At 39.1% G+C, this 21,274-nt stretch overlaps 2 protein-coding genes across 2 annotated transcripts; one reads left to right on the plus strand and one right to left on the minus strand.

Annotated features, from left to right (window-relative positions):
- Positions 1-290: 290 nt before the first annotated feature.
- Positions 291-8,494, plus strand: LOC123880706. The gene is made up of 8 exons (XM_045928992.1): positions 291-407; positions 978-1,045; positions 1,566-1,767; positions 2,877-3,067; positions 4,343-4,522; positions 5,050-5,076; positions 5,618-5,769; positions 7,891-8,494. The coding sequence occupies exons 1-8, from the start codon at positions 344-346 to the stop codon at positions 8,027-8,029; spliced, it is 1,023 nt and encodes a 340-aa protein (XP_045784948.1). The 5' UTR covers positions 291-343; the 3' UTR covers positions 8,030-8,494.
- A 6,636-nt stretch (positions 8,495-15,130) lies between these two features.
- LOC123880708 (syntaxin-6) lies at positions 15,131-20,093 on the minus strand. The gene is made up of 6 exons (XM_045928995.1): positions 19,908-20,093; positions 18,654-18,823; positions 17,835-17,929; positions 17,203-17,516; positions 16,609-16,703; positions 15,131-15,438 (listed from the first exon to the last, which is right to left on the minus strand). Exons 1-6 carry the CDS (start codon positions 19,940-19,942, stop codon positions 15,362-15,364), a joined length of 786 nt encoding a protein of 261 aa, XP_045784951.1. The 5' UTR covers positions 19,943-20,093; the 3' UTR covers positions 15,131-15,361.
- Between the last annotated feature and the right edge of the window lie 1,181 nt (positions 20,094-21,274).

Here is a 21,274-nt window from a genome sequence, read left to right on the forward strand (position 1 = left end):
ATTTTAAAACAGATTTTTATTTATTTTTCATGTATAATAGTTTTTGATTTATCGTGCAAAATGTTGGAAAAAATACGCAACCACGTTAATACAGAACCCTCGGTGCGCGAGTCTGACTGGCCGGTTTTTCATTCCAGAAAATCCTAGAGTTGCCACGAGATTTTTAAAAACCTAAATCTACAAGGATGAAGTCGCCGGCATCAGCTAGTATAGGTACTTATATTTTAACGGAGTGATTTTAATACGGATTTATATTCATTTTTAATCTCGTTCAATAATAACATTTTGGTTAGGAATGAAGCGAAGCGTAACTTCGTGGATTATTGCTCTTGCTTGATACAAAATGACATTATGCAATGACGCTCCGAATAGCGCTATGTGCAAATGGAAATATTTCATTATTTTGGGTACGTATTTAGCTTTGTTCTTTTTAACCGACTTCAAAAAAAGAAGGTTCTCAATTCGTCAGAATCTTTTTTTGTCAACCTAAAAATACTGTTATAATATCCATTGTTCGAACCCGGGCACTCTAATTTTTTGGAGTTATGTGTATTATAAGCAAATGGTGAAGGAAAACATCGTGGAAATCTGTATGCCTGAGAATTTTCCATAGTGACTCAAAGGTGTATGAAGTCTGCCATTACAACTGGGCAAGCGTGGCAGACTACGGCCTAAACAATTCTCAGTCTTCTAAGTTTGAAATCTATTGAGCGCACTTTGACTTTGCTTATTTAAAACGAGACAGATTTATGCCAGCGGTATAACGCTGTCTCGTTTTAACAGTGTCTTAAGTCTGAACAAAGTCAAAGTGCGCTCTATCATCTCAGCCATAGAGGAGATCCATGCTCAGTAGTGGGCTGGCGATGGGTTGATCATTGATGATAATGATGATGAACTGGTCTCTTCTCGCCTATCACCGCTTTAGCTTTATACTTATATTAAATCGAGTATTATAGTAAATTATTTTCTGAATCCAGGTTTCACCATACCATTAAGTTTCGGAGCAGAACCCTTTAGGCCGCGAGATGGTTCCGTACCTTTTTTAGTAAGTATACCTACACCTAATAACACAACAAAATAAAAAGTTCTTGAACTTCTCTTTTATTTATAAATAAAAATAGCGAGCAAACGAGCAGGCGGGTCACTTGATGTTAAATGGTCACCGCCGCCTATGAACATTTGCAGCACCAGAGGAACCGCCAATGCGTTGCCAGCCTTTCAGGAATTAGTTGGTCCACAGCTTGAATAGCCATGAATCTAGTGGCAACACCGCTGAAGGGAGTTAGTTCCACAGTCTCTCTAGATATATTGCAGCGCCATCATTTAAACTTCTTCGGTGTAGACTGTAGACTCTACCGATACTTAGACGTTACTGTTCTAGATCTCTACAAGAGAACTATTTCAAGGCGTGGACGTCTATTAAACTCCATGGGTTTGTGCCTGAGCCCATCGACTCCCTGCTACTCATTTGACGTTAATACCTAGTAGGAGTTCTATTTGTTTCCGTTGAGAGATCTTCAATTCAGTAACTTCGATATTTCCGTTAAAATTTCAACTGTTTGTAGGTATACTTCAGTTCCCGCTACCGTGGCCTGTGCGTGGGTACCTTAGTGTCCCGTACAGCGGTCATCACTGCGATGGTCTGCATCACCGACCCCACCCTCCTAACTCACGACACTCGAGCGATCAACGTGGTCACCGGCACATCATACCGACACCCACGGCGAGGCATACGCGTACAAGTCACTAAGATCATTATACCCAAACGTAAGTATCTCCATCAACGGCCGAATTCACGACCCACGACCCATCAACAATACCACCACAACACCCACAAGTTCAGTCGCTCAGCGTGCTATGGAACGGGTTTTGTTAGCTGCCTCTTTGAGGAACAAAATACGTAACGAGAAAATCCCTAGGAGTACCAAAGCGACTCTGAAGTGGCAGTGGGTAGGGTAGGTCATGTCTGTCGCAGAACCTTTGGCCGCTGGGGCAGACGTGTTCTGGAGTGGAGACCGCGTACCGGTAAGCGTAGTGTGGGATGACCTCCAGCCCGCTGGACCGATGATCTTCAGAGGTAGGAAGTGGCTAGTTGAGAAAGGCAGAGGGCCGTGTGTGGTGGCGCAGTCTTGGGAAGGCCTATGTCTACCAGTGGACGCAAACAGGCAGATTGATTGATTGATTGACCCATCAGCGTAAATCACAGGTACAAGTCACTAAGATCATTATGACACTCAGCCAGAAAAAAACCTTATCTAACTTTTCAAAGAAACACGTGCGCTAGAGTGGTCATGAAAAAGATTTACCTAAATTGAATAATAAACTGGGTGTCAGTGTCAGGGCTAGATCTAACACCTAAATAGGTCTGTCTAACTTCTGAGTGACTAGTCGTCTATTATTCTAAGTGGACCAATTTCAATGAACGCTAGATGCAACCTCAACCGTGGCGTCGCCCGGATCGGGGTCCCGGCTGAAAATCAGTGCTGTATGCTTTTGTGCATGTACAAGGCATACAGCGTTATGATAAGCTGGAACCTTTTTTGGATTTGTGCCACACATGACACAGTTTATACCGGCGTTCCTTCTGCTTGAGGCATTTTGGCTTTAATCCTCAAATAAAGGAAACGCCGGGATAACCAACCCTTAGAGCATAAAGTCATCTGTGGCACAACTTGCAAATATAATATAAATAATAATTTTATTCATGAGAATGCACACGTCAAACTTATAATACCCCTCTTTTTGGGTCGGGGGTTAAAAATTTCAAAATCACCATGAAAATGAAAAAAAATAGAAGGTGTTATTTCTTGTATAAGGAAAGTAGAAATGGAACCTTTTGTGTGTCCGTTCGACTAGCACTCGGCTTTTTTTTGCAGTGAGTAACAATACAGCCGAAAGAACGTACATGATACAGAAGTCGCCAGCCATCTTGCTCCTATACAGGAAGGTGCCCGACGTGTTGGCAGAGGTGCCTCTGCGACCTATAGAGGTCTACTACAAGGGAGAGGAGATGATGAGTCTGCATGAACAGTGCTTGATGGCCGGCTGGCATTTCTTTTACAAAGGGGTAGGTGTACCTTGGCTCCTTTCCAAAATGTATCCGTCGTTAGAGACCACATTGAGCTCTTGAGTATTATTGACATCTTAACCAAAGTCAGTTTTGGGACATGCATCGATTCAATAACAAATACAGCTGCAATAAACTTGATACCCTGAACAAGGTGAAGCGGTAGTTCATACCAAAACAACACGTTATTCTATATCAGGCTTAGGTTTGGTCTGGCATAGAGTAAGTGCTGTCACGGACGGACAAGGGCTACTTTTTAACCGACTTCAAAAAAAGGGGGAGATTCTCAATTCATCGGAATCTTTTTTTTAATGTATGTTCACCGATTACTCAAAGACCCCTAAACCGATTTGAATTTTTTTTTTTTGAAAGGGATATACTGTGCAGGTGGTCCCATATAAATTTGGTGAAGATCTGATGAATATCTTCGGAGATGGAGAATGTCAGAACTCCTCAATGGATAAGAGCAAATTGCTCGCGATCAGTGTAATAGCTTAGTAAACAGTATGGTTTTAACTGGGCATAGCCATAATATAGTACAGTGGGGCCACTAAAAATTGTGAAACAAAAAAAATTCAAAAGAAAAATAAAACCGACTTCAAAAACCACAAGCACTAAAAAGTAATAAATAATTTTTGTTTAGTTACACGTGTGATGTACCTACCTAGGTATGAAGTCGGGCGAGCTTCACATTTGGATTTCTAATTTTGTTTTATTATGCTCGCTCGACTTTATACTTAGGTACATTACACGTGTAACTAAACAAAAATTATTTATTACTTTTTAGTGCTTTTGTGGTTTTTGAAGGCGGTTTTATTTTTCTTTTGAATTTTTTTTTTATTCTAGAAAATCAAAGAGCTCCCACGGGATTCCTAAAGACCCATCCGCTTAACCGATTTGTATGAAAGGTACCGATTGATTGACTTCAGCAATTTTTTATCCAGCAGAGTTCCCACGGGATTTTTAAATACCTAAATCCACGCGGGCGGAGTCGCGTGCGTCGTCTAGTCACACTATAATATTATAAAGGCGAAAGTTTGTGTGTGTGTGTGTGTGTGTGTGTGTGTGTGTGTGTATGTTTGTTACTCCTTCACGCAAAAACTACTGGACGGATTTGGCTGAAATTCGGAATAGAGATAGATAATATCCTGGATTAGCACATAGACTACTTTTTATCCCGGAAAACCAAAGAGTTCCCACGGGATTTCGAAAAACCTAAATCCACGCGGGCAGAGTCGCGTGCATCGTCTAGTAACAAATAAATTCCGGTTGTAGGACAAAATCTACTTGCCCCACAAGTTCTTGCTGCAGCGCAACGTCCGAGTCCAATTCGTCGCCGTAGTGAAGAAGACCCTGTGGTGCGACACCATCACGCTCAAGTTCCAGAAGGCTATGATCAACCGTGGTTACACGGGAGAATTTGACGACGACGACGTCTCTGTATGCGTGCGAGACGTGAGTTTTTAGGGTTCCGTACCTCAAAAGGAAAAACGGAACCCTTATAGCATCACTTTGTTGTCTGTCCGTATATCTGTCCGTCTCTCGTGTCTGTCAAGAAAACCTATATGGTACCTACCTACTTCCCGTTGACCTAGAATCATGAAATTTGGCAGGTAAGTAGATCTTATAGTACGGGAAAAAATCCGAAAACTGTGAATTTGTGGTTACATCACAAAGAAAAATTAAAAGAAAATGTGGTCATGAACAAATAATTAGTAATTTCAATTTTTAAAGTAAGATAACTATACCAAAAGGGTATCCTATAAAAGGGCTTTACCTCTACATTTTAAAACAGATTTTTATTTATTTTTATGCATTATAATTTTTGATTTATAGTGTAAAATGTCGGAAAAAATACCCGAGTACGGAACTCGGATATTTTTTCATGTGAGGGTTCTGTAATCGGTGCGCGAGTCTGTATCGCACTTGGCTCGTTTTTATTCCAGCTGTAGGAGAAAACTTATCAAAACCTATTTTTACAGCCTAATAGAGAAGCTCAACCTTGTCATGTAAGTTACTATTTATCTAAGTAAACAATACCAGTTTATAATAAAATGAATGTATTATGTGTTTCTATATCACTTATCCGACTGCGATGTAACGTTGTAGTTGGGACTTTAGGCACAGTTCACGACAGTTAGAGAACTTGTAACAAAACGTCAAGACGTCACTGGCAGGCGTCAAATGTTCCTACATTTGACGTTGGGTAGCCTATGAATCGACAACTTTTCTTTGATTACTCGTCACCCACAGCTTATATTTGATATATCGTCGATTCAGGATCAAACCGAGAATTCCTTCAATTCCCTCACTCTAATTCACTCTACTTCTGGCATGCTTCAGGAAGTCATAACTATATGTTTGTGTGAGTGACTTATGACAACGCTCGCTTTTATAATATTATGTAGATCATAATTTTAATTTATTGAAGAGCTTATAAATCCCTGTGTTATTAATGAAAGGTGTCGCGACCGTCAGCAATGAGGAATACGACGCACTAGAGATGTTTGTGTTTATTCTAAGCTCATATTGTACGAGTATATCGTCCAGGGTATGTACGGAGCGCCGCTGGTGTGCCGGGGCAAGGCGGTCGGCATGCTGACGGCCCCAGAAGCTCAGTGGTCCAACTGCACCGGCTACTCCAACCTGGTGCAGGTGTTCAATTCCAACAACATACGCCCCTTCATGCACTGTGTGAGCAGGTACAAGCACCCACTCGCTAGCCCAATGCTGAGCAAGGATCTCCTCTCAGAACGAGGAGAGTTCAGGAAACAGTTCACCACGCTGCCCAAGTACAGATTGGTAGACTCCACACACTAGGCCACGGTGGTAGACTGTGGCTTAAGAGGGCTCTCTCCGTCACTCGTTTCATACAATCGTAGTTCCAATTTCATCTGAATATAAAGCAACCAAAATCCATGAAATTTTGCAGACATATTCTAGAAACTAATATCTATGGTAATGTCTGTGGTTTTCAGATTTCTGTTAAAATATTCGGTTTCAAAGTTACGCGGTCTTAAAAATTTTCATACAAATCTTTGAGCCCCTGTAATTTTAAAACTACATATTTTTAGAAAAATCTAAAACACCACAGACAGATATTAGTTTCTAGAATATGTCTGCAAAATTTCATGGACTTTGGTTGCTTAATATTCAAATGAAATTGGAACTACGATTGTATGAAACGAGTGACGGAGAGAGCCCTGTTAACTCTTCTAATTCTGAGAGGAAACTGTGCTTAGTGTTGAATCGGCGATGGGTTGATCATGACGACACACTTTTAAGAAAATCACGGAGAACTCTCACCCATGCAGGTTTTCTTACGATGTTTACCTTCACCGTTAAAGCAAATTATATTTAATTGCTTAGAACACACATAACTGAAAAGTTAGAGGTGCGTGCCCAGAATCAACCCCCGACTTCCGATTATAAGCAGGAGGTTTTAACCGCTGGGCTATCACAGCTTCAAGTATTATACAAACGGTATTATTATATTCATAAGAAATCGTGATGTCATAAACTGAGGTCTAAACATGTGTTGCACATCTGGGCGACGCGATGCACCCCACGACTGCATTTAAATAAAAAATACTTGTTGCTTACTTATTCAGAGCACTGCATCTGGTCACTGGTGACTTTTAGTCCATATGGACATGAATTTATTATACACGGGTAACCAGAAGGTTAGCAAAAACGAAGACAGGCGATAGTAGTGATGATTACTGATAAGATACCATAACAAACTACGAAAAAAAAACTTTTAAAAATCCTGTATTTTTAAATAGTTCACAATATATTGCAAATAAAACGGACTGACGCCGACCGGCTAAAACCATGCTATGACATGATCAACCCATTGCCGGCCCACTACTGAGCACGGGTCTCTTCTCAGAGTGAGCAGGGTTTAGGCCATAGTCTGCCACGCTGGCCCAAGGCGGATTGGCAGACTTCACACACCTTTAAGTACATGGAGAACTCTCAGGCATGCAGGTTTCCTCACGATGTTTTCCTTCACCATTAAAGCAAGTGATATTTAATTGCTTAAAACGCACATAACTGAAAAGTTAGTGGTGCGTGCCCGGCTTCGAACCCCCGACCTCCGATTAAGAGGCGGACGTTCTAACCACTAGGCAATCACAGCTGTTAAACCATGCTATAGTGCCCGGCAACAACTTGGACCTGAAGCAGCGTAGTGGGAGAAAGGTGACGAATCCGGGAAGCGAAAGTCGACGTATCAACCAATCACGTGCACTCGCCCTGACTGATCAACCAATCGCGTGCACTCGCCCTGACTGATCAACCAATTGCGTGCACTCGCCAATCAAGTTGTTTGCCGGGCACTATAGGTGTTTGACGATTCAAAAGCACTTGTAAAAGTTTAATTGAATAAAAAATATTTTTTAGGGTTCCGTACCTCAAAAAAAAACGGAACCCTTATAGGATCACTTTGTTGTCTGTCTCTCTGTCTGTCAAGAAACCTATAGGGAACTTACCGTTGACCTAGAATCATGAAATTTGGCAGGTAGGTAGGTCTTATAGCAAAAGTACAGGAAAAAATCTGAAAACCCCGAATTTGTGGTTACATCATTAAAAAAAATTAAAATGTGTTTTAATTTTCAAAGTAAGATAACTATACCAAGTGGGGTATCATATGAAAGGGCTTTACATTCTAAAACAGATTTTTATTTATTTTCATGTATCATGTATATGTTTTTGATTTATCGCACAAAATGTTGGAAAAAATACTCGAGTACGGAACCCTCAGTGCGCGAGTCTGACTCGCACTTGGCCGGTTTTTTATAGTTAATCATTAATGTTTTCAGTTTGTTCGATCCAGAGTTTACCCTCAGTTGGGAGGAAATGAAGAAGGGGCTGGAGAATGGAAACGGGGAGGAGTTCGACTTCTTGCCGGAAATATACGATGATATGAGATACGACGTGAGCAACTCCGAGGAGGTGTAGCAATGCTTGTCAGGCGCGGTCTTCGGCCGGTTTAGTGCTTTCGGTAGGTACTATACACTATGCGCGGAAAGTCAGTAGGTATAGCACTCTCTCTGTTGCGAAAGCCCACTCAAATTATCTCAGGTATCAGAGAAATTATGTCAGATCTCCGAATCGTCGATGCCGCAAAGACTAGGGTCTTCAATGAGTGCAAACCTCTGATGACGTATGGAGCGGAAACGTGGACACTGACAGTTAGCCTCGTCCACAAACTAATCGTCACTCAGCGCGCTATGAGCGAGCTATGTTGGGTACCACTCTCAGAAATAAAATCCTGAACGAGAAAATTCACTGAAGAACAGAAGCGGTCGATATGGCTCAAAGGATATGCAAGATGAAGTGGCAATGGGCAGAGGTTATGTCTGTGCCAGAACCAACGACCGATGGGGCAGACGTGTTCTGGAGTGGAGACCGAGTGCAGTGTGGGACGACCTCCAGCCCGCTGGACCGATGACCTGACCGGTGGCGGGGAGCGGGTGGATGGGGAAGGCTGAGGATCGTGTTTGGTGGCGCGCTCTTGGAAAAGCCTATGTCCAGCAGTGGATGCATACAGGCTGATTGAAGGGAAAGAAATCCCAGTGGGCGTGGGCGTTAACCATTTTGAGTCACCAACCAATCACAAACATGTTAAATAAACATTCGAAATTCAATTAGAAAATATAGTTTCATGGGATTACGTAACAGAGATCATATCCGCGGAAAGAGTACCTATAGATTAATGCATTTTTTGGATATTCCAGTGTTTGTAATTCGATTTTAGTGCCTAGTGCGTAATCTAGCTTATTTTTAAGAATGCCTTGTATGAGTTAAGCTAAAGAAAGACATACATGGTCCAAGTTCCCAGAACCGCCAGACGTTACTTATTTTCTGAGAATTATATTATGTGGGATAGGGCAAGTGTTAGTATGTACTTTTGACGGTGCCATATGCACTAGTTTGGCCGACGGCCAATTAAAATATATAAGGCACTAAAGGTACGTAAAAACACTTTTCCTAATGTCGAGTGCTGACTTAATATTTGTCATAGTGTTCCGGCGCAGCGCCTCATTGCGATTGTGCACTAACTCTGTATAGATAATTAATTGCATGTACTTTTATGGCAGGCGTTTTTCTTGTGATAACATGTCATAATTGTATGAACTAATCGGTCATTGTTTGCCTAAGAGACATGTACAAAACGATTATTACAGCAGCTAATATCTAAAGTTAGTGTTTTATTTGCCCCAATGGCCCCAATGCATACCTAAATACACACGTAGAATTGTTATTGTTTCGTGGTCAAATAAAAATTGTATCGATCTTGTCTTCGATAACAATAACTAATATCGATAAAATCTATCAGTATTCTTCATTTATGATCCCAACGTTTTGTAAAGGTATGAGGCATTTAAATGAGTAGGTTCCTACGCTAGTGGGTTAGTGCGGGAGGGGTGTGATGACGTGACGCGAGAGCTCAGTGATTGGTCAACTTATGGCAACTGTCACCCTCCCGCAGATGCCTACTCAGTTATGCGATATATCTATAGCTTCACCACCATTGTCGTTTTGGAATTGCATCCATCAGCGACGCACCGCAGTGCCTCGAATCGATTCGCTTGTCATAATTTTAGTCAGCAAGCCAGTGGTTAAGACGGCCTCTTATTCGGGAGGTCGAGGGTTATGCGCATTTTAAGCAATAAAATGCACATATATATAGCAATAAATGCATATAAAGGTGAAAGAAAACTTCGTGAGGAAACCTGCATGTCTGAGTCTCCATAATGCTCTCAAAGGTGTGTAGTAAGGTCTGCCAATCCGCACTTGGCCAGCGTGGCGGATCATCGCCTAAACAATTTCAATTCTGAGAGACTTGTGCTGTGAACCTGGGTCGGTGATGGCTTGATCATGATGATGAGGACTTTCAGTTCGATCAGCTCGATTCAACACACCTCAGGTTGGCGTGGGCCTTTAGCATTCAAAAGGGATGAAGGGATTATTTTCTTCTATCGCCTATTAAAGAAAAACAACGGAAATTATAATAAATAGGTTTTATTGTTTCAAAACATCACGAAAATATTATCAAACAATTTAAACTTAAATCTAAATTTAACCTACGCTGTGTACTTCTTTATAATCAAATGCATCTGGTTTCTACATACATCACTATGCACAAATAGTCATATTACACCACGAAACAGAAAGTCCGTTCATAACAACACGATAACAGACGCACTCACACACATGTCAGCATGCGTGAAGCCAGACGGGCGTAAAGGCTGATGTACATTGGGTCAGTAACAGGCATCAGTGCTTACGTCGGCTACTGACTCACACTGTTTACATGCAGTCACTAGGTTTCACTAATCTTGGTTATTTGTTTACGATTTATGTAAGCCAGTAGGGAACAATGAATTCTCGGAACCGGCACCGCGCTAGTGCGCTATTGCCCTAAGTCAGCAATGACCTGACAGCTTGTAAACTGTTACGGTACTGACTTCAAATCAATCTAACCGATGGCAGTAGCTAGCCTCGAATTTGAAGCCAGTAACTGACCCCATCCAAATCTGCCTTAACTTTTTGAGTTGTGAGTCGCGTAATTTCTGGTACCTACATTGGATTTATACTGCCATGCGTGTGTGTGCAAAAAGTAACATATTTATAATTATATTGCTTACATGAATGACAATAAAAGGAAATTGGAAATTATTATTGTAACAAAGGAACTACATTTGAGGGATTATTATGGCCAACTCTCAAGCATGCAGGTTTCCTGACGATGTTTTCCTTCACCACTTCGTTGTCTGTCTGTTTGTCCATTTGCCGTGCCTTTTAAGAGAACTTAAACCTGTAAAGTAGGATTTACCTAGAATCATGAAATTTAGCATGTAGCAATGTCTTATAGCACAAGCACTCCACTCCTGTGGCACAAGTAAAGAGACTCCGACAACTGTGAATTTCGGTTACAAAAAAAAAACTTGTACGGAACCCTTCATGTGTGACCCGATCTCGCAAGTGGCCGGTTTTCAAAAGTTATGTCAAATCATGACATGAAATAGAACAAACAAAATTTTTTGAAGAGACATCAGCTAATGCCTTGTTTAGAATTGTTTGGCGAAATTGGGCCTTATATTAGAAAAATAAATGTGTAATGTTCCGAGTTGTGAGTCTGAGCATTAGCAATGGTTGTTCTGAGCGGACCTTATGGTCTCTATCCTATGATTATATATACCTTCAGCCCCACAGCAAAAGGATGAAAACCAAAACGCTCCCTCACATTAACGGCCTCCGAAGACGAGGGACTATTGTCCACGTAGGACAAAAACCGATCACTGAAACGCCGTAGTAAAAGATGAGAGTCTTTTGTCTTTTACAGGCAATATCCCTCATCTGCGCAGGCCCCACAGCGAATAAATACCTCGATATGTAAGCAAGAGCATTTTGCAAGAGCTGTGAAGTCAGCAGCAAGATCCCGCAGCGCAATCAATTGCGTCGCAGAACTGCTATTGGCAGTAGAATTACCAACTATCTTGCCGCCGATTTTTTCAATGCTTTTTTTAAATAATAATAATAATACGTAGAACATACAACAATTAGAACGTTCAATCACCGGGAGTACTAATGACACTTAACGTGAGCGCGAGGACCAAGGGCAGTGTGCCTAGTGGGAGATTTTTAACCTATTCGATCGCGTAAAAGTTAACTGCGTTTTGTATGGAATTGAAACAGCGCCATCTTCTTGTCACTAGATGGCGCTGTTTCAACTTTTACGCGACCGAATGAATAGGTTAAAAATCTCCCACTAGGCACACTGGTCCAAGTACGAGTAAAAATTTACCACGAAGCGCGAGCACTAAACGAGCGCTCACATGAGTAAATCATATGGGGTTTGCATCTGTCTGTCAACCGCCAGTCTATCGCTCGACGGACTGGCGGTTGCGCGGGTATCACCTCATCGCTGCTAAGCGAAACATAAAAACACTGATACTGCATCCTCAATCTCAAACCAAACAATATCTCAACCAAATACCTCCCTCAATTCTAACCTGAACAAAGCCTTCAAAGTAATTCATTTCCATGTCTAGTCAGACACACTGGCACATACTTTCCTAATGGACTAAGAGCCCGTGAGGGTCACACCTTTGTTATTTTATAAAAACTAAAAATTTCTGTGCGCATTGTCTTCAACACAGTATTGGCGTCACTCAGAAAAGCAGGTATTATTTAAATATTTTTATCGAATTATTGGAATGTCCTCTCCAAAACCAACACAAAAAAACACAAGTTTAATGTGCAAGGTTATCCGAGAGTTTTAATCTAAACAAACTAATGCCAAAATAAATAATTTAATTAAAGCGTGATTGCTATCACAACATCTAATTATCCAGTTCACAACCCAAATACCGAAAATATGCGATATCGCTCCGAATCTCGGAAGGAGACTGAACTAAAACCTTCAAAACACCCGTATTTATGCAAGTTAAATCTTGTTGGCCTCCTAGTAACAGATTGTATGACATCGAATGAGCCAAATATCGATTTTATCAAACTACCTTCATCAGCTAAATTAATAATTTTATATTATTTTTGACAACTCAAATCAACTTTTTAAAAATAACCTTACAACAGGGAGGAACGATCAGCAATTATGAAGTATGGATCATCGTGGCTTTGGCAGATAAAGTGTAAAGTGATTTATTTTCTTCGGAATAGTAATAGAAATTACGTCAAGCATTGCCAGACACTTCGTATCGTGGCAAACCTCTGCCAGCCCCGCTTAATCTTTATGTCTGGCCCTCACGGTTTCTGTGTAAGAAAGCCTAGCTTATCCGAATTCAACCGGGAACTAATTAAAGCTAAAAGGAGATCATAGAAAATATTTTATAATGAAATAAATAGTTCTTACGACAGACACACTTTTAAAAATAGATAAAATTGAAGAGATATACACATTATAAGTGACGAGTGTGACAAAATGTCGTAACTCAAATAAGAATAGTAAAAGTTAATTCGTAATCATGGTCTTTGACAACCTTTCTTTTATCCGATTACTAATTGGATTTAAAAATAAAAATCATCACATTAACCTACATGTACGTAATAAAATATTTTTCTTCACTACATTACATAAAATTACAATACATAATAATATATACCTACTCGACTGCAGTAGCTGTTAAATTTTATCGCTTATTGACTAATGAAATTCTCAGGATTATTTTTAATATAAAGCGATTTTACTCAGTTCTGATAAAGAAGCTAGCGTGTGTTACTATTGTCCTATTCTAGTTTTAAAACAATCATAATCTAATTTATCCGCAATATACAATAACACATTCGTTTAAAAAACATTTTTAAAATAAAAATAGTATCTTACAATTATACACTAAAATATACCTAAATTAGTTCAATGTAATAAATAACAGAAAAATTAGTAGTATGTGGTATCAGCACTAAAATCAACAATTATTTATCGATTATATAATAATATGTAAATTTAAAGTTAAGGTCCTTGCAGACGTGCCATAATCAAAACCGCACCTCAGCTGCAAAAATCTCGCTGGCATCAAAATTGTATGAATTTTTTACAAGTACTACAACGCGGGGCCTCACTCAACGGCAATCGCGGACGTACGGTCACTAACGATCGTATCTCTGCCACAACACAATCTCGGTCAATGTACCATTCTTAGTACAGTTTTTTTTTTTAATTTATTGCTGCTTCCCCCGATATGATCGCCGGAGACGTTATCTGTTAATAATTTTGATATAAAAAAATCTCCTTTGTTTGTGTGATTTTGAAAAGGGACAGAACCATGCAACTTGCCTATGTTAATTTTTATATTCAATAATATTAAACAACATTGGGTCTATACTATCTGGCGGAGGACCGTGTTTGGTGGCGCGCTCTTGGAAAGGCCTATGTCCAGCAGTGGACGCATACAGGCTGATGGATGGATGGATGGATATCTGGTTCTGTTCCTTTTTATTGTTTGTTTCAAAATAGCAAGAATAGCTCTCTGCTCTCCAGAATGGCGGGAAGAGCCTCTGCGCAGTTCTATTTGAACTTGTTGGTGCGGGTCCTCCCAAATTCGACTGTGTTGCGAGCAATCGAAAAGTAGAAGCAAAGGTCGACTCATCGACACTTTCATTGCAGACACAATGTTTGCACTTGAACTTGTGCAGGTATTCTGAAAAGTACTCTGAAAATCCGCCATTCTTAGTAAAGTTGCAGTTGGCGTCATTTAAAAAGGGCTCCGGACGATACTGAAGATGAGATTCTCGTTAAGAAGCGCATTCTGAACCGGTGGTATTACGATTATAAAGCACTTGTAAAAAAACTTTCTATTCTTGATTATTTTTCCATGAGGTCAACAATCTGTGGTAATGAAAAGTTAAGCAGTAATTGCCGTGAGACCATTCTCTCATGTCCACTGCACTGCCTGTCGAAATTTTGTCACTTTGGCATTGTTCTGATGTGGCCCGACTTTACAAGCAATGATACTTATTCAGCTGTACACAAACCTCTATACTAAAACAAAGGTTGCCTGATTACTATAAGGCTTTACAATTATGTTAGTTTTTAGTTTCCTTGCGTTTTACTTATTTTGTGTGCAATAAAAACTTTCTATCTATCTAAATTGGCAAATCCTGAGGTTTAAAGTTCTTTAAAATTAGTGCCATCTAATGATACTGTAAATATATTATATGTATTTTTTACACCATGTAAATAATATGAACGTAACATATTTATGGTATAGTATCCATAATATTAATGGCATAACATGTTATCTCTTTTGTCATAGTACAGTGTGAAAAGGATGACACCAACAACCTCCATTATTATATTACTGCAAAACTTTTGCTGGCTGCAACTTGTTTTAATTTACAACTTGATGTCCAGTGTCATACTTATTTTGACAGCTTCATACATGATGAAAACTAGCTGATGGCCGCGACTTCATTCGCGTGGATATGGGTTGTTTAAAAATCCTGTAGGAACTCTTTAATTTTCCGGATTAAAAAGTAGCCTGTGTTATTCCAGGGTATAATCTACCTCCATTCTAAATTTCAGCTAAATCCGTTAGTAGTTTTTGCGTGAAAGAGTAACAAACATACACACATACACACAAACTTTCGACTTTATAATATTTTAGTGTGATAGTGTGAAGTGTGATTGCACTATAGATACTAAATTAGCTCAATGGATGACACTAACTTTATGCCTAATCTAATTTAGTTAAGAGTATGTGTACAACCAAATTAGTAACATTGATCTATAATAATATCATGTCAAAGTTTAGAGGTATAATGTATTTACATGATAACAAATAGAATTAATATAATCACTAGAAGAACGATCAGTATGCCAATTGCCATCCATTGTCGTCGATCTGAAAAGAGCATCTGACTCAAATATATGTATGGTAGTATTAAACAAGAGTGAATAGACACCTTCTAGGTAAACGCGTCCCATCTTAGACCACATCCACTCTAAAATTGATCCTTGCACTATAAACAATAGCAAAAGAGTAATCAAACTCCCTACACATTTTACAAATACATGCTTTGCTGGAACACAATTCGAATTTCGCTCATCATATGCATATAATATATTTAACAGGGTTAGCAAAGGTATCAACATAAGCAGAATAAATAAATTCGATCTAACCAGAGCAGTTAAAAGCTGGCTGGTAGCTAAGGGCTATGACGAAACAGAAAATATTTTAAAAGTCAAGAAATAGCGCGCGAGCATACACACTGCACACACACACACACACACACGCCCACACAAACAAACACAAGTGCACACACAAACAAACACAAGTGCACAAATTTTAGCCTAGTTAAGTTATAATTTTAGCCTAGTTTGAATATTAGAAATTAATTACGAAAACAAATAAACTTTGTACTCCTACCTTCTGCAATACAGGTATTTCCTAGTGCAGAAGGTAGGAATCTCAATCTTGATATGTAACCCATGTATAAGTATCAAATAAAATTATTATTATTATTATTATTATTATTACATCATCACTTTCCATCAGGTGTGATTGTGGTCAAGCGCTTGTCTATAGTTAATAATAAAAAAACAAAAAACCTGGATAGTGATGATAGCTTAATGGTTGTGGGGTTCAATCCCAGGCAAGATATTTTATTCCGAGTTATGTGCGTCTTAAGCAATTAAATATCACTTGCTTCAATGGTGAATGTAAACATGGTGAGGACATCTGCATACTGAAATACTCCATATTGTCCTCAAAGGTGTTTGAAGTCCATTCGCACCAGGCCAGCGTGGCGGACTATGCTTTACCGCTTCTGATTCCCGTGAAACCCGTTCTCAGTAGTGAGCCAGTGATGGGGATTACTTGATTTACTTGTAAACGCTTGTGCACTGCGCCTGGTCCCAAACCGAGCCAGTTTTAAGAATACCCGAACAAAATAGACATCCAGATTCTCAGAATCTGAAGATCTGAATTTTCTCGGATTCTGGGTGGGTGCAGTGCGTGTGCAAAGAGCCTATTGCGCCAGGAGAAGTATAGTTTTAATAGTGTACAACATACCATTGTTCATGTGAAGAACTCTTGCCACCTTTTTAAGCGTTGAATCTAACTTGGAGTCCGCGTTTTCTAACTCTGTATTCAAATCATCCAGCATCCTGAAACAGTGATTTAGTTTTCCGATTAGAGCAAGAGCTTGTAAGGGCCCGAGCTTCGTTATTTATGAAAGCTAAAAGTTTCAATGCGCATTGTCTCCAACATGACTATGAAGTTTGGATCGTGACTTTGGCAGATAACAGGTAACAAAGACGTATTAAATCTTTCGTCAAAGTATAAAGTGTATTTTTTTCATATTTTCTTTGGAATAGTCTTTTAAGAGCCGTTTATTCAAAACCATAAGCTTAATCCGCTAAAACAGACAAATCTGTGTGGTACAAAGTGTAGCTATGATATTTACCACCCCATATTAACGGATTATAGCAAAATAAGGTTTAAAGATGAGGAAGAACATTGTAAGGAAACCTGCATGTTTGAGAGGAGACTCATACTCAGTAGTGGGCCAGCAATGGGTGGACCATGGTGATGAAGATGAAGCTTATGGCTCCTTGTATTCTTCTACAAAGCAACTCCTGCTTCTATCAAAAAAGTCATACTCACACAGCCTGCTCATCCAGTTCAATCCCGATTTGTTTGGAGACAGTCTTCAAAGATCCAACTGAGCTGCTGATGACGTGGAGCTGCTCATCCTGGCTCATCAGCATCTTCTCTTGCATGGACATGATGTCACTATCGTAAGCATCGAAGCGGTTGGGGCTGTCGGTCTGGTTCGCTAGTTTGGAGTACTTGGAGTACTTGGGCGTGGAAGTCCAAGTGTTTCCGAAATGCATGGGGCTCTCTTCGCCCAGGAGAGGCTCGCGGGCCGTTCCGTCGTTATCGCGGTGCCTATTGAGGCTCATCTTGCTTTTCATCACCTGTTATTAAGGTTTAGACTTTATTTTTTGATTATTATTTACTGAAAAGCCAGGCCATGAAAAATAACAGTATTTTTTATGCCGATTCTAAGCGCTAGGTAACTAAAATTGAACTATGTGTCAACACAGTGTTGAGGGATGTCTCATCACTAGCATTTAGTTCCGAGTGGAGAACATGACGCTCAGTGCTGCTATCAGCACCAAGATGGCGACAGTGAAGTTGCTTCAAAAACACGTCATCAGTCGCATATCTACCAGACTATGAAAATAACTATATATCCATGACTACAGGACTTAAATGATGGCAGGATGACATACCTTAACTTCTTGCTTGGTGGCTTCTATAAATGTCCTTCGGTCACTAATTTCTTTATTGTCAATCTTAAATTTGGACGAATTCTTCTCAACTATACGTGATTTTAAAGAGTTAAGGAAATAATTTAGTTTAATTGAATTTTTCATACAGGTATTAAATAAATGCACAGTATGTTATCAAGGTCTAATTGCTGAACCAATATACTGTCAAAAATTTGTATACAGATTGCTTCTTTGAGATATTATAGTTACTTGTCCCCGAAGATATCTTACGTCCCACAGGAAAGCAGAAAAAATAAATACATTTTTAGTCTTTTTCAGCAATATTAAAAATGCAGACACATACACTAAATTCAGAGGGAAAACATCATAATAGACACTGTTTTAAAGATTTACAGTTTGTTAGTCCATTTGGAATAATATGTGCCTTTCAATTAATGTTAAAAGATTTTTTTTTAACCTGATGAGTAGTTTCGGAGATTACTGCCTACAGCCAAACTTACAAAACTTTAACCAAAACTAAGCCAGGCGGTTTAGCTATACTTTATTTGCGGAAGAAGTTAGTATAGTATTTTGTGTTACATAATCCCATACAAATGATAAGAGACAAAAATCTCAGTGGGCGTTAACCATTTTGAGTCACCAACCAATCACAAATATGTTTTCAAAAAATATTCCAAATTCAATTAGAAAACACAGTTTTGTTTGTGATTGGTTGGTAACTCAAAATGGTTAGCACCCCCTGTGATTTTAGTCTCTAAAATTTGTATGGAATAACCTAATTGAGAGAGCCATATTAAGAGAATAAGTTGAAAAGGATATTAATAGTGTCTTCAAGGTCTTCCAAGTCCCACTCGATGCTACGGAGTGCATTCCTCAACTCTGTAGATGTCCATTCTGCCTCAGGGCTGTTTGGCGCGACGGGCGCTTTTGAGATCTCTTGCCAGCGCAGGTAAAGACCACGCGTTTTATTCAGTGCTCTGAACACTTCACTGAGAGGACAATACAAATAAATAAAAATTAAAACAGGCTAAGAGCTGCAAATATCGTAAACCTCGATAGGAGCTTCATATTTGTGCCTTTCCATAATTTTTAACCGACTTCCAAAAAAGGAGGAGGTTCTCAATTTGTCGGGATCTTTTTTTTTAATGTATGTTCCCCAATTACTCAAAGACACCTGGATCGATTTGGATTTTTTTTTTTTGTTTGAAAGGATATACTGTGCAGGTGGTCCTATATAAATTTGGTGAAGACCTGATGAATATCTTCGGAAACAGAACTCCTCAATGGATAAGAGCAAATTGCCCGCGATCAGTGTAATAGCTTAGTAAACAGTAGGGTTTTAACTGGGCATAGCATTTTATAGTACAGTGGGGTCACTAAAAATTGTGAAATAAAAAATTTTCAAAAGAAAAATAAAATCAACTTCAAAAACCACAAACACTAAACCTAGGTACTACCTACTACCTAGGTATAAAGTTGAGCAAGCATATTAAAACAAAATTAGAAATCCAAGAGTGAAGCTCGCCCGACTTCATACCCAGGTAGGTACATTACATGTGTAGCTAAACAAAAATTATTTTTTACTTTTTAGTGTTTGGTTTTTGAAGTCGGTTTTATTTTTCTTTTGAAAATATTTTGATGTATATATTTAAAAATGATTCCACACATACTAATTATGTTGTAACTAAGAAGTGCGCCATCCCATTTGAATATTTTAGAAATACAAGGTTTTATAAGTATTCATATTCCGAACCATATATGAATCATAAGAAACAGATGATATCTTAATTTAAATGCATAAGACAAATAAAATTAGCATAGGGCATGAAGACTTATGAAGACTATTTACTTAAGGCAGTGGCTCTGTTAACTGTATATGTGATTATAACAATAACATACAGGCTGTATAACGTTCAGCTGGTTTTTCTCGACTTTGACTGGCCATTAAACAGTGTCCACTTGTCCACAGCCAAATGCTCTGTGAATTTGTGTCCAGATACCGCCTTCGCTGGTCTAAAAATAAGTACAGGGAGGTACTTTGCTCAAGCGCGCAACATAATAACTTAAACTTACTCTTTGACGACGTAAAATGGGTCTTCTAAAGTCATGTCAAATAATAATAACGTATTTGCACAAGCCGACTCATGTGACGCTAACAAACAAAGAATTAAGCAATGACTAACATTATTAAAACAAGAACGAGCAAATAATTCCTGACTTCTTCCCAGTGCCCATCCCACTATAATTCACTATATTATATCGACACCTCGGTACCTACCGCGAAAGTACGCTCGATTCATCCTCTATCCTTTACTTTCACTTGCGCCACTCCTCACCTGCAGCTGCGTATCAGGAACCTTTGGAATGCGCAACCGCTAAGACGAGCTCCAAAGGTACATTAAGTTACGCACAGACCGAGTACGAGGGCACGCTCGGTTCACTCGTCGGCCGTGTTAACCTAGCGAAATTTACAGCAACCACTAGCAGTCCCCTCTTCGAGCAACAAATTTAACCGAATCAAAGACACATATTTTAATAAAATCAAAGGAAAATCACAATAAATTAATTCAATTGAATTTTCATGGACAAAATTCACATTCACATAGATAATATACGAATAACGGGTAGACGTATAACATAAACTCCGACTTGCATGACATTGACAGTGACAGGGGAGGCGTAGTTGTAGTACAAAGGCTGCCAGCAAATAAAATCTTCTCAAGTTTAGGGAATATCTTCAAAATGTCAATGTTGAAAATTGGGTAAGTCTTATCTAATTTTAAACAAAAGAGAAACCAGGAAAGCCGTTTCTCTTTGTACATCGAAAAAGAATCATAAAAACCATTGATAGGCCAGGGACTTGCAACCTATCATGTTTACCTGCTTAATATAACTACTTATTGCTAAATAAAGCTATAAGGTGTAGACACATTTATGCTGTATCTATTATCAGGATATATCGTGATATGATATGGAATGGCTTAAATATTATTAAAAATAAAAATGGTGAATTTCAGATTTTTTTACTTAGCAACACCACGTACAAGGAGACAGCGTGGATGAAGGATTATTTATAAACTATCTCTATGCACCAGATATCACCCTAATATTATAAAGGAGAAAGTTTGTATGTGTGTGTGTATATGTTTGTTACTCCTTCACGCAAAAACTACTGGACGGATTGGGCTGAAATTTAAAATGGAGATAGATTATACCCTAGATTAGCACACAGGCTACTTTTTATCCCGGAAAATCAAAGAGTTCCCACGGGAATTTAAAAAAAAACCTACATCCATGCGAACGAAGTCGCGGGCATCAGCTAGTAATACATATTATTAGAAGATAGAGCGTGACTGTTATTTCTGATTTTCACAGCTGATTTTGGCCACGCGCTAAAAGATCCTTGTCGCATTGAATTTTTTATTTCACTTTTTTTGAAA

This window comes from Maniola jurtina, chromosome Z (genome assembly GCF_905333055.1).
Source record: "Maniola jurtina chromosome Z, ilManJurt1.1, whole genome shotgun sequence".
Lineage (NCBI taxonomy): Eukaryota > Metazoa > Arthropoda > Insecta > Lepidoptera > Nymphalidae > Maniola > Maniola jurtina.